The sequence below is a fragment of the Phalacrocorax aristotelis genome, chromosome Z (assembly GCF_949628215.1).
Source record: "Phalacrocorax aristotelis chromosome Z, bGulAri2.1, whole genome shotgun sequence".
Taxonomy (NCBI): domain Eukaryota; kingdom Metazoa; phylum Chordata; class Aves; order Suliformes; family Phalacrocoracidae; genus Phalacrocorax; species Phalacrocorax aristotelis.
The window spans coordinates 68031154-68044908 of NC_134311.1; the positions used below are offsets into that span (position 1 = coordinate 68031154).

General features: G+C 36.3%; 1 protein-coding gene across 3 annotated transcripts in view; it reads right to left on the reverse strand.

Annotated features, from left to right (window-relative positions):
* Window positions 1-2425: 2425 nt before the first annotated feature.
* WDR70 (WD repeat domain 70) overlaps window positions 2426-13755 on the reverse strand; it is a 160106-nt gene continuing 148776 nt past the window's right edge. For all 3 annotated transcript variants that reach the window (XM_075079540.1, XM_075079539.1, XM_075079538.1), the window contains exons 16-18: window positions 11447-11563; window positions 10899-11061; window positions 2426-2904 (exon numbers count right to left, since the gene is read on the reverse strand). In XM_075079540.1, the coding sequence (XP_074935641.1) occupies window positions 2820-2904; window positions 10899-11061; window positions 11447-11563 (365 nt within the window). In that variant the 3' untranslated portion in view covers window positions 2426-2819. The remainder of the gene's footprint in view (window positions 2905-10898; window positions 11062-11446; window positions 11564-13755) is intronic.

Here is a 13755-nt window from a genome sequence, read left to right on the forward strand (position 1 = left end):
AAAGACCATAAATTGCTATAAAGAAAGATCTAGAAGCTGCACAAAACATGGAGAGAAAAATCCAGGTTACGAGAAAGCACCATGGAAGCCATTCTGCATGCTAAAGTGCTAGTGGTGATTGTGGTACCTCTGTAAGCAAGTCTTCTAAGGAAGCAAGCAAACAAAAAAAAAAGCCCACCTTGTTTCAGAAATATGGGAGCAAAGGCCCATCTGGACTCTGGCCACATTAACACTAAACATGGAGGACAAGTATTACAACTTGGCAATTACTAAAACCTAGGTCCTTTGTGAAGTTTAAAAGAAAATTAGGTTAATAAATTAACACACATACAGTTTCTAATATCCCAATTTGCATGTAGAGTTCCATTTTTCATACCAAATATGTAAACATGTTAATATTTTTAATGTTAAGAATTTTGCTTGGACAATTCAAAGGGTTGAGCCAGAGTTTGCTGTCCCAAGTATGGTCAAGCAGACTGTTCAGATCTCCTTCCTGACTGGATTAACTCTTGCCATTGAGCTGTTCAAGATTAAAAACTGCTTTTAAAATTGTGTTAAGATTTGCCTTATTGGTGAACATGCCTGAAAATCCAGTGTGAGGACTATGGCAAACAAACCAAGCCAAGAGTTAAAGAATAAGTACAATTTAAATTAGTTTTACATCTTTTTAATACATATCTGTACAGGCACTGTTTTAAATTCTAGGCTGCTAAAACGGTCGTTCAAGACAATTAATCACTGTAAGTAACAATGACAAACTCTTAGAGAAATTCTAACAGATCCTTTGCAGGGTTCACTTACTGAACTCATTCTTCTAAGAATTAGGAAACAAGATCTAGCTGATATGAATAAATAAAGGAGAAGCTCCCCTCAAGCTCAGAGAACAGCTGCAGCATTTTTCTTCATCAGACTTTCCCTGCAGCTCTGCTCCCTAAGCTTTACTGCCTCAGTGAATAACTAGCAACAGAAATTATAAACTCTTAATAGTCAGCCTAAAAGCAAGGACATATTAATCCTTTAAAAATCTTACACAAGATGTTATAGAAATTTATTTGAACATATTTTATTTTGTAGTGCATTATTTGGATTTTAAAAAGACAAAAAGTAGCCTTAAATGAAACAATGCTCTTTAATGCTTATTTGCTGAGGGGGACATTGCAGAGGGAGGTCTTGAGCAGGTCTTGTTAACAACGGCTGCTCTTCATCTGGTACTTCTCTGTTTACTGTCTACCTAGGTATCCAGTTCTTCATTCTACATATTACAGATGCAATTGTAAATTAACCATTGATGTGCTATTCTACCTAAGTATGTACTAAAATATCTTTACATGGGACAAAGACAAATTGTGGATTATTTAGTGAAGTTCCACTCCTATCAAAAGACTAAATTGAGTGAAAGTAGTGGAAATATTTCATTGTGGGCATGTAATGCCAATGCTCATTATACCTTTCAAAGTCAGGCTGACTTTTCCCTAAAGTATAAAAATAATAATTGAAAAAGAAAGATAATCTTGGAAAGGAAATCTTACAATGACATAGTGGTGCAGAACAATGCTTAGAAAAAAAAAGTCTAAGCTCTGTTGACTATCGGGACCACATGCTTGAGATTAAGAAGGTGATTAAGTTCTTTGCTAAATATAGCCTTAAAACATGCCTTCAGAATCTATTAATAATTAAGAAAGCTTGATTGTTTATGATGTCTATTACTCTCTGCTCTTAGTGGAAATGCTGAGTGCTTACTACACTGTATATTATTATAATCACAATACTTAGCATATTGTATATTATTATAATCACAACATAAATGTCTAAAACTAGCCTAGGTTCCTTTCTCCTTCTCTAGAGGACATTAGTTTATGACATTTAGCTTATGACATTCAGAACTGCAACTTTGTGTTAAACAAGGAAAACTTTCCACATTTAAGAAACCACTTTTATAAAGAATATTATCAGTCTTCAGAGAGTATGAGCCATTATATAGATAATTGAGACATACAACAAACTTAATACATACAAAGACCCGGTAATAAATACACAGCTCTGTTCTATCTTAACACTTGACAATACAAACTATCAGGGATAGGAAACCTGAACAAAATTCTGCATCAACTGGGCAATAAACTTGTTCCTTTTATTAAACCAAAATACATAATTGTCCATTCTAATTTGACATTGTTGAAAAATGAAAGCTGTATAAAATACTACTGTGAGATGCTACACATACTTAGAAGGAACATCATTCAAATAACGACAGACACTAGAAAATATGTTTTCAAAGATTCCCACAGAAGTGTGAACTAAATTGCAACTTGTGAACTAAAATGAATTATTCCATGTTAATTTATCTAAATAAAAGTGTAAACTTCATTACACTTGTAACAAGAGGGTAATTTGTTAAATCTTAACTAGAAAAAATAAAAAGGAGCCTGAGAAACTGTATTATTTTATTTATATACTTAAAATCAATGAACACTGTCATGACACAGAATTTGTAAAGTTGGCATTACTTAAAAAAAACATCTGGCAATATAATGAATTCACTAGAGTTCTATTTATAAAGAAATATTTTTCACTAAAATCATGAAGCTAAATAACTGACATAGAGAGGAGTTCTTTGCACAACATAATGCATTCTGTTTTACAAAATTCAGATGTGGGATTACAATCCAGTGTAATACAACCATCCCTTTTTACAATGCAGCAAGTTTTATGAACCAAAGTAATTTTTGCTTTCAAATTTTGATCTGCTACCCAAAACAAAGAAATAAAAGCTGCACTTAGTTTCAAATGCTCTAAAATTATTCTTTAAACCAATTTTTTCAAATTTTACGTTTTTTCCACTCTGGTTTGTCTGTTTCATCATCTTCTGGTTCCACTTCTGCAAAAACTGTTTTTGGCTGCGTTCTAGAAAACATTAAAAAGATTAAAATAATAGTCAGACTACAATTCTTTATCAGAAAATATATTAGACATGCACTAGACACAAATGACATCCTTTCTATACTTAAAAAAAGAGCATCCTAGACTTGCCTGTTTTGAATTTTCAACATAAACCTATCAACTACCCTTCTATGAGCTGAAGAAACCTGCAGCTCTCACGCAAAGAACAAGCATAACAAACACACATCTTTTGCAAGTATTATTTCCTTATCAGCTTGCAATCATTATCTGTGTATTCCATGAATAATATTAAAGTAGAAGAGAGGAACAAATCAATTTAATACAATGCTAGGAAAAGGGAAACACAGGTCTTCTCATTCCCTGATTTTGAAAAAAGAAACCTCCATTTTGATAGACTGTAGTATGACAGCAGCCAGTAAGTGAAAACAGAACAGCTGAGCAACATTTCTGGCTTAGCCGACGCATGAAAAAACCAGCTTCTACTCCAGAGACTTTATCCAGCACTACTGTAACATAAAAAGGCCTAACGATCCTCATATGAGAACACAGTGTGTCCTAGAGTCAAGCTTGATGGTATCTATTCCTCCATTGTTTACTTGCATTTTAAATAACACTTAAACTTTATAAAAATAATTATTGATTACTTTTTAAACGAACACAGTATCAAGTAGCATTCCAATAAACTGTTTGGACATTCAGTTCCCCTGTTTTACACTTTAATCACTGCATGGTCCCCTTTTCCAAACTAATTCTCAGTACCATCACTGTGGAGCTGAAAAGACTAGTTTTCTGATGATGTCTGTGCTTGACTTATGATTACAACAGACATGACAAAGTACAAAAAGCAGCCAAGGCAGTCATAATCTCATTAGTGTATTAACTAATGTTTTTACAGCAGTCTGAGGATGTGAAGCACTATTATTATAACAACTGTTATTTGGCACACTCTACAAAATGCATCAACCGTAACAAAATTGTGTCTGCCTTACTTTACACAATAGGCACAATTCAATGTTGCCACTGACTTTTAAAAGAGTACTAGCAAACAATCGGCTATTAAAGAGCAGGATTCTCCAGTTGTTAAACATGTAGCACAAAATAGATTTAAAGTCACCAAAACTAGTCAAAGAAAACTTCCCCTATATACAGGATCTTTCTACCAGGCTGCCTTCTCCTCCATCCTCCAAACTTGCCATCAAGGTTTGGAGTATGCTAAGATGTTCCAGAGATGGTCCTAATGCAGGACTCTTTTGGCACATGGCCACAGGGGGTAGGCCGTACGCCTCATTACACCTAAGCAGACCTTGTACCCAGATGAGGACCTACACTACTGGAAGTTAGATGAGTCATTCTGTTCTCTATGGATAGCAGAACTAAGATTAAAACAAAATTTTTCTATTTAAAATTTTCCTTAGAAAATAGTTACATAAACTCTACTTAGCTAATGACTGAAGGAGTATTTAAAAAAAAAAAATCAACATTGAATCAAAACAGACACCAGGGATGAAGGTTTTATTGGCCAAAATGCTGGATTTTGTTAGCTGCTGAAGAGGTGGAATGTATGGAATCTTCCTCTCTTTTTTCAAAACATAGTGACAGAGTTTATTTAGCTCATTTTTAACAGTGTACCCTCCTTTTCTCACAATAGATGAAAGGTATCTAAATGCCATATAGGATCACACCAGGTCCTGAGTGTGAGCCTAAACAGGACCAGGTCAGTATTGTGATAGTAAGGTGCAACTAATCAAGTGTAAAACTATCATTTCTGACCACAAAACCTGCCACTGTCATAATTTTGGTTAGAAACTTCCAACCAAGAAGAATGACTTAATTTGTGAAACAAGCAGCAGAACCTACGTATTTTCTGGGTTAGGAGTGCCACAGAAAAAAAGTTATAGACTTCAGCTAATGTAAGTATGCTACTGAGTCCAGTAAAGCTGGGGGAGGGTGAAGGGAGGAAAAAAAGAAACTGTAGCATCATCTAGCAGTAACCAGCTAAAGCAAAAACATACAGAGGAAATCAAGTCTGCTTGCTATCTGGTTTTTTAAAATTAGCATGAAATGGCTGTAGCCTCAGCTCAGCTGAAATGTAAACTGTTCCACCTCCATGCAACGGTAACTGGGGCACCCATGGTGATTCATATGCCTGACCATTTTCAGAACATAAGCACAGAAATCACTGGTTTTGTTACAGCATTATCAGCAGTGATCATTCAATTTCAAACCAAATTGTTCTGCTTAGCAACTATACTCAAGATTGCTAGTGTAGTAGGAGTCTGCTGCACAATAGTATTTATACAAAAACTATCAAAACAGGTTTACTACTTCAAAATATTTTTCTTTCTGAGGGCTAATTAATACGTGTGGAAAGCTGTCTTCTTTTTCCCTGTCAACTTTCTCAATTTTATTTATCCTTGACTTTGGTGGTTGGTTTTAGTTTGCTAGGGATCTGGCTTGGCAAATCCCATGGGAGACTGCCATGGAAGGCTAAGGGACCCAGGAGAGCTGCTTGATCTTTGAGGACAACCTCCTAAAAACACATTACATCCCCTGTGCAGAAAGTGAAGTCTGGCAGAAGCCTAGTATGGATGCACAGGGACCTCCTGACTGAGATAAACCCCAAACCCAAAAAAGGAAGAACACTGAGGAAGCAGGGACAACCTTAGCCAAGAGGAACAGAAGCATTACATGAACATGTAGGAACATTTAGGAAAGCAAAGCTCAGCTGGAGTTGAAACTGGAAAGAAACGTGAAAGGCAACACTAAAGGCTTCTACAGCTACACTGACAGACAAAGGAATGTTAAGCGAAATGTGCTCAATGGGGCAGGTAGCCAACTAATGTACGATATGGAAAAGGTCACAATATTTAGTGGTTTTTTTGGCTGTTTTCCCTGAGAAGGTCTGTCCTCAGGTCTCCAAGGACCCCAACACTACCTGCAGAGTCTTTGGGAGGGAGGGAGACATTACCAACAGAAGAAGAAGACGACAGAGACAGGGAGTACATAGCTCATTGGACACACACAAATTCAAGAGATCAGATGGGATGGATCCAAAGGTACTGAGGTAGCTGGCTAATGTCATTACGAGGGCACTCTCTCATCTTTGAGAGGTCATGGTGACTGAGGGAGGTTCTCAATGATTAGAAAAAGCAAACATCATCTTTATGAAGGGCAAAAGGAGGATTTGGGAAACTACAGGATGGTCTACCTAACCTCTGTCCCTGGGAAAGCTATGGAACAAAAATGCATGGAAGGCATTTCCAAGCACCTGAAGGATAAGAAGGCGATAGGGAACAGGCAGCATGGATTTAGCAAGGGCATACTGTGCCTGCCAACCAGACTGCTGGAACAGACTGCCCAAAGAGGTGGTGTAGAGTCTCCATCCTCGAGGATATTCACACTTGGCTGGGCAATTCCCTTAACAACCTGATCTAAGTGAACACGCTTTTGAGCAGGAGGCTGCACTAGATGACCTCCAGAGGTCCCTTCCTACCTAAATTATTCTATGATCTTGTGTTTCCAGTGACTGTCAGCTGAAACCAGTATCTCATACACTGACAAATAAATGCATTCCTATTGTGGGTTACACTAACAGGCTATGAACAAAAATGGGAAAACAAACTAACATGATTTATTCATACTGCATGCTTCTCTATTTCAGTGTTTTTCATCATATTCAAAGATGCAGACCACTAAATAATGTCCAGGGGCCATGCAAACTGCTTTAGAGTCATCGTAATCCCTCTGGTTATGGGTTGTTTTTGTTAAGTTACCTTTCAGGGATCCAGTAAATTATATCATTGACATCTGAGGTTCTTAGACCAGCAGCTAAAAAATAGTGCTACAGCTAAACCAGCTGGAGATGATAATTGTGTATCATAGCATGTGACTCATGTCACAGTAACTTTTGAAATTTGTGTTTATATTGTGCTGAAACAAAGAAAAAAGACTTTCAGCCTAGAATATTGTAAAGGCTACTTCTGGACTGAAAAGTGAAGGTTTTCAGCATCAGGCCCCTTTGTATTCCTTACCTCACCAACCAGCCTGACTCTTCTCTGAATCTCATGGGCTTTCCTTTCAAAATTAACAATCTCCAATGAAGATTTAGCTTAAATACACCAGCAGATGCCAACAATATCACTGTTACAAACATTCTGTTCAGTCCTGCTTCTTCAACTAAAGACACTTGAGCCACCACCTGACTAACACTTCAACACACTGGTACTGCCATTGAGGAAAAGTTCAGTGAACACAGCACAGCTACAGGCTGTTGCTTCAAGTCATTCCCTTTTGCCTGTGACAAGCAGCAATTACAAAGACAGCAAAATAGGGGCAATATCACTGAATTAAAAGGTATTTTCTAAGACTTCTGGTCTATCTTAATGGGGAAGGATATTTCACCCTCACCTTCCCTATGGTACAGAAGAGAGCTACATCTGGGCCTGATTAGGCCTTGAGCTACAATACTTAGTAATTCCTGCTGAAGTTTCAGAGGGACATCTGAAGTCATTACAGCATCTCTGTACCGCTGTGTTAAAGCAAACAGCTCACAAAGAATGTAATTTTCAAACATTTACAAGTGATGCCTCAAGTTCCTTTCCTGCAGTCCTTTACTTGAAATCTTCAATCTGTCCTTCCTTTCCTTTCACTCCACTGGAATGGCTCTTGCTAACACCTCTAACAAGCTTTTTCCTGAAAAATCCTAAGATATTTTCTTTACCTTCATCCGTTATGACTTTTTTCCTGTGCTGACTGCATCTTTTTTGACACTTTATTGACACTGGGCTTCTGTGACATGCATCTCCTGATTCTGCATGTACTACTTTTTATCCACTGTATCCTTTCCAGCAGCATGTTTTTTCGCCCATCCTTTTGCCTCTTATGTACTTCCCCCTCCTTTTCTGGCTCAAATTTTAGAAGAAACAGAAAGGTCAGGCTAATGACAACAAGCTTGAAAAAAATTTCAAGTGATAAATAATGCAAGTGACCATTTGGCTTCAAGAATAAATTAGGCACCTTTAATGCCCACAAAAAGGAAATATCTTTACATACCATGTATAAACTAACAGCAAAAGTCATGTTGCAGGTATTTCTTCTAAGAATTATTGAAGTGAAAATAAAACCAAAAAAGCATGAAACCAGTTATCTGGTTCTGAATGACCTAATCAATATGAATTGGGACAAGACAAACTCTAACTGAGTCATCACAATCAGAGTTATGAAAACTGTGATCAACCAGAAAAAGAGCATTTCTTAGTCTTCTCAGTCTAAAATTATTTAATAACCATGTCTGAAGAAAACTAAGTAACTATAGTTTCCTTCAACATTTTCCTAAGAAGGAGAATGAAAAACTGTAAATGAATAACCATCCATTAGACAACACAAAACCAGAAGCCTTGTCAAACACGAGATATACCAAGTGGATAGTTTAATATCATTTTTAAGAGAAAATTTACTACGAGAAATGTGGAAAAACTGATGGCAGAGAAATAAAGTAGCAAAAAGAATAAACACTTAAAAAAATGAAACGTACTAGATGTATGCTTTTTAGTCTCAAGACATTAGGTAATCTTAAGTATGTATCAGAATCTCATCTTTCCTAAATCTATAGTATGTCTTATGCTACAGCTAAAGCAGCCAGTTTCCCTAGGTTTGTATACTGCTCATTACCATGAACTCGTGATTTTAACAGGGCCACTGGGGACACTGTTACAATCCAGTATTACATGACAATTTGTATCAATTACTTGTAATTTGCATATTTTATTAAATATGCATCTATAAGAACAATTGTAAGATGCTTTATATACAGGGTAAACATACATGTCCTATAAAGTCAGATATAGGATATAATTAACACAGCTTTGTATGTTATCTGTGTGTGCAGGCAAGCAGCTAACAAAACCTAAGACTGCCATTGGTCTGCAGCTATTAATATAGACCTCCATTTCAAAAAATTAAGAATATAACACAATTATAGAAAAATTTTTGCATTTCAGTGTCTTAGTCAATAATAATAATATTAATAAGAATTTGTAAAATGCTCTTTGCACAGAGTACATCTTAAAGTCAAACTTTTAAAACAAGGATAACAGCAGTTTCACTGGCATAAGATTTATCAGCTGACAAAACGATCAAGGCAGCGTGCTATTGGCTGCAGTCCAATTCCCCCACATACATGTCACCGTCTGGTGTGTAAGTTAATAGCAGTCTGGACTTGCATCCTCCCCACTTCTCAGCCAGCTCTCTTCTTCCCCTGCAGCTACATCTTTAACAAGAAACTGTAATGAGATCTGCCCACCTGACACAGTAAGCTTTCTGTAATACAACTATGCTTTAAAACTTTCATGTCTACTACATTGCAGGTGTCAGGGATGAAATTTAATATACAATCAATGAAGTTACTGAGCCAAAAATAAACTGAGATATCTATTTACCTTATGGAACGTGTGATTATATTTACTTTTGAGAACGGATAGTTGCATATCTCAAATAAAACCAGGTGCCTACACATTCAAAGTAAATTTCACCTCTAGCAAATGTGAACTTTCCAACAATTAAATATCAATTTTAAGCACATTCATAACAACTGTTACAGAATCAGGCTTTCAAATATTCCTTCTTTGGTACCAAGATACTGTATAATGCACTGATTTGATGTACAACATCAAATGTCACACTTGTTAATTACCAGTATGCTATATTTATTAATTACCCAGTCAAAGCCAGGCTGGGTCACTGATGTTCTCAAGCTTCTTTGAAACAGCTATTCAGTTATCTGTGTGAACAGGTGGGTCAAGTCAGAAAACAAGTGTCACCACTCAAAACAGCAACGATTCTTAATATATTTTGAGTTTCTGGAGAGAGGTGGTGACTGTTTCGCTACAGAGCTAAACACTAATAAAGAAAGTACAGTCAGTAAAATAGTAATGAACATACAGCCTGGGAGATAAAACACTGGGGTCGAAAAAAGAAAAAACAGTTTGTTATTGGCAGACTGTTGTGTACTATTTCATCTCTTCAAAACCTTTTCCTTATGCATTTTGAAAATACTCCATACACTGGGTAGATTATTTCATGTAACAGAAACATGAATGATAATAACAAAATGTGAAAATTTTAGCAATTTTTGAAATAGTTGTTTCTATTCATTATTATGAAATGCATTTATGTAGTATTTGTTTTAGTACTGTTGTAAATGTGTTTATTTAATGGTCTGAATTGTATTTATTTTTAGAAAGAAATCTTTGGTAGAAAGCATTCAAGAAGCTTATTGCACAATTTTCAGAGTAACACATACACACAGATACCACACTCACACATACAATTTAAACAGAGTAAGTTACCATGTTTGGATTGCTGGGATTTTACTACCATAATCTTGATGAGGCTCTTTAATTTATTTAACAACCGAACACTTAATTTCTTTGCAGTGAATTTTTGGTAGGAGATTTCACCAATGCCATTTTTAATATTGCTATACATTTAATACCAAGTTAATTCATGCAGGTACTCAGGTCCTTATATAGGAATAATTAAAATAAAACTTATGAAATTTGAGAAATCATCTAAAAATATGCTGTCATAACACCAAGAAAAATTTTGAAGGTTTAACCTAGGGATCAGTCAGAACTAGAGGGCATATTGGAAAACTTATCATCCCAGTCTGTCAATGGGACAGTGCCTCATTAAAAGGTATACTGCAATTTCCGAGATTGATTTAGAGAAGATTCTAAATTCCTATCAACTTAGAAAGCTTTAAAATCATTGTCCAGCACTGACAGGTATATTTTAAAAACGGAAATGTTGAATTTCAACAATTTAAACTCCTAGAAACTCTTATCTTTGTAAAAGAGTATGGCATATTCTTGGGTTACATATTGATGACAGCAATCCAGAAAAGGCAAAGTATATAATTAAAAATGTGTGTCTTCTATTTTAACTGAACTCCCACTGGCCCGTAGAAATATTACTTTTATTTTTAATCGTTTCCTTACTTAGCATATGCCGGGGCAACCCAGTATGGATTCTCCTCTGCTTCCTTTGCATGACGTAAAATAGCCTCTCGAGGGTTGCTATCATCTGTCTTATCCAGTGCAATATTCTTGACTATGTATGATGACAAGGTACCTCCATGAGTTCCAACACGCCCACCACGACCTGTAGCAAAAAAAAAAAAAAGGAAAAGAAAGAGTATTTTAGACAGACAGAAAGATAGTTAAGAAATAAACACAGAAAAGTTGTATTGTGTTTGCTAACAGTGATCTGATACAAAGAAGTTATTTAATACTATAGGAAGAGTCTAATCTAGAGCTTCATTTACATGTTTTACTGATTATATAACTTAAAGTAAGTCATTGTGATTATTAATTTATTCCAGGCAAGAACTCCAATCAAAGGCCAATGTCATACAGTGCTGGACACTGCCCATATATAGTAGAGTCGCCACCCAAAAAAGTTTGAATGCAAAGCCGAATGAGTGTAGAACCCAAGCATGACGGTCCCTTTGTCATACGACAGTCTGAAATGATTATGCCTAGATTACCTGGTCCTGCTACTGGAGGTTCAGGTTTGTGAGACTTCATGGGGTCCAGCCTGTCCTTCTCCAGCTGTTTCCTGGTGCTTCGCTGTCGTGGTTCACGGAACATCGGAAGTGCATGGGCTGAAGGGTCACAATTTGGAGAAAAAAGTGTTAAAAATTCCACTTCCTTTTTAGGGTTTTAATTACACAGACGAAGACTGGGATTCTTCCTTGCAATGGAAAAGGTGGCAGAAGCAGCCTCACAGTTCTTCTGTATCCAAGCATTGGTTTATGGAGATGTATTTTAGATGGCTGCTTTGCTGAATTTTTCAAAGATGAAAGCAGCCAGATTTCCAGGGTTCCTTCAGGCAAAGGCCTTTAATCTGAAATACTGTTTGCATAGGTTATGCATATTTAATTTATTTCTCTGTCATTCAGTTCTCAACATCAGCATTGTGACCAACTCGTTGCTCTTTTCTGAACTTTCCATGTTTCTACAGCTTTATAACACTCTAACAGCATGACAAAACCCTACATGCATTCCTGGATCTGAAACAGAGAGGGGAGGAATCCCCTCAGTGATCCAAAACGTAATGTTTCTGTAAATGAAGTCACAATCATGTTCTCTCTTAAATTATGAGATTAATCAAGGTTGGAAGAATACCTGTAACCGAGACAATCTGGCTAAATTATCAGGATTTAAAGCTTCTACCTCCTCATGAACATATTAAAGTATCACAGTAATGGTTTTGGTCAGTTCACTTTGCAAAACGACTTCTGAGATCTTCAGTTCTTTCCAGTTCTATCTGTAAGCTTAGAAGACAGACACCTAACCTCTGAAAAGTTTCCAAAATATGCAACAAACTTAAGAATTTGCAAAACAAATTCCTAAAACATTTTTCTGCATTGCTTTATATGGAAGTATCCTTATTTACTGTCAAAATTATGTGGAAGACACAGTTAAAAAGCTAAAACTCAGTGATAAAATTCCAAAACTGAGCACAATTGGGACCTATATCTTTGAATGGCATTTATAGATGCCATTGCATACACAAGTTTCATTTATTTTAAGCAGAAAGTTTTTTAAAAATCACAAACGCTCTTTACAGTATAAACACTATCGACAGACAGTGCACACAAAGTATTTAGATAATAGACCATGTGCTGATATAGTGAAAGCCATAGTAAGGATGGATTGAGATTTATCTCCCAAAAGAGATAAATATCCTTACTTTGCCAGTTGCTACTCTACCCACTGCTACCCAAAAACTGGAGCTGGACATGTGCAGCAGTGAGGTAAGCAAGAGACTGCTGTTCTTGGAAAGTACCTGAGATAGGAACCCAGAACCAAAATGCCTTGATATGGGCCTGGATACCAAGACTGCTCAGACTTTCTCATTCTAAACTTTTTTTTTATTTATTATGTTGCCAAACAACTCTTTGTTTTACAGAAATGGTTTTAGTATTTCTAAGACCAAGACTACTGGAAAACAGAGCTGAATCCAAACACCACAGAACTGGAAGAGGATGAAGAGAAGCAGGACAGCACAACTGTGTGACTGTTCTCATTTCACATGAGCAAACACTACACAGGGCAACGCTAATGGGGAGGCACAAAATCTCTCAGTCAATCCCCTCATCCCCTTATAAAATTTCCCTTAGGAAAAGGCAAATCACTAAACGTAGTGACTATAGTAACAATAACTATTTCTTATGCATCAGTGAGCCTTGATATGAACATAAGGTCTTATACAAGTATAACCCTGAGGCTAGAGAGATATTTAAGCTATTTAAACCCCTATATAACTTTGGGCAAGTCCTAAATTTTAAAAAATCACTTGGAATTTGTTAAAGACTTATCCCTAATGTCTCTGATTTCGCCACTGGTACTGTTAATGTTCCCAAGTGGCAAAACACTTCCTGAACCCATCTACACTCACCAATTCAGTTTAGGCAAAACTGAATATTTAAGAAAGCTCCAAAACTTTGGAGGGTTCTGGTGGGTTTTTGTTTGTTTTTTTTTTTTCTTTGGGTGTTTTTTTTAGTTTTGTTGTGGGTTTTTGCCTTTTTTTTTAAGGCCATTGTCCTACCAGGAGCATCAGAATCTAGCAATCAACCACTATTAACTTTACAGAGCATACAGAATATGTATCTTTCTGGTTGTGCAAGGCTACAAAAAATCTATATGAAGAGTGCTAACATCGCACACTGATGATCAATACTTAATGAAAGACCGCAACTTTTAGAAGGAAAAAAATAAAGCTAAATGATCTGCAAATAATTTCAAACCTGAGAAAGAGCTAAGGATGCTGCTATAAAGATATGTTTAAATT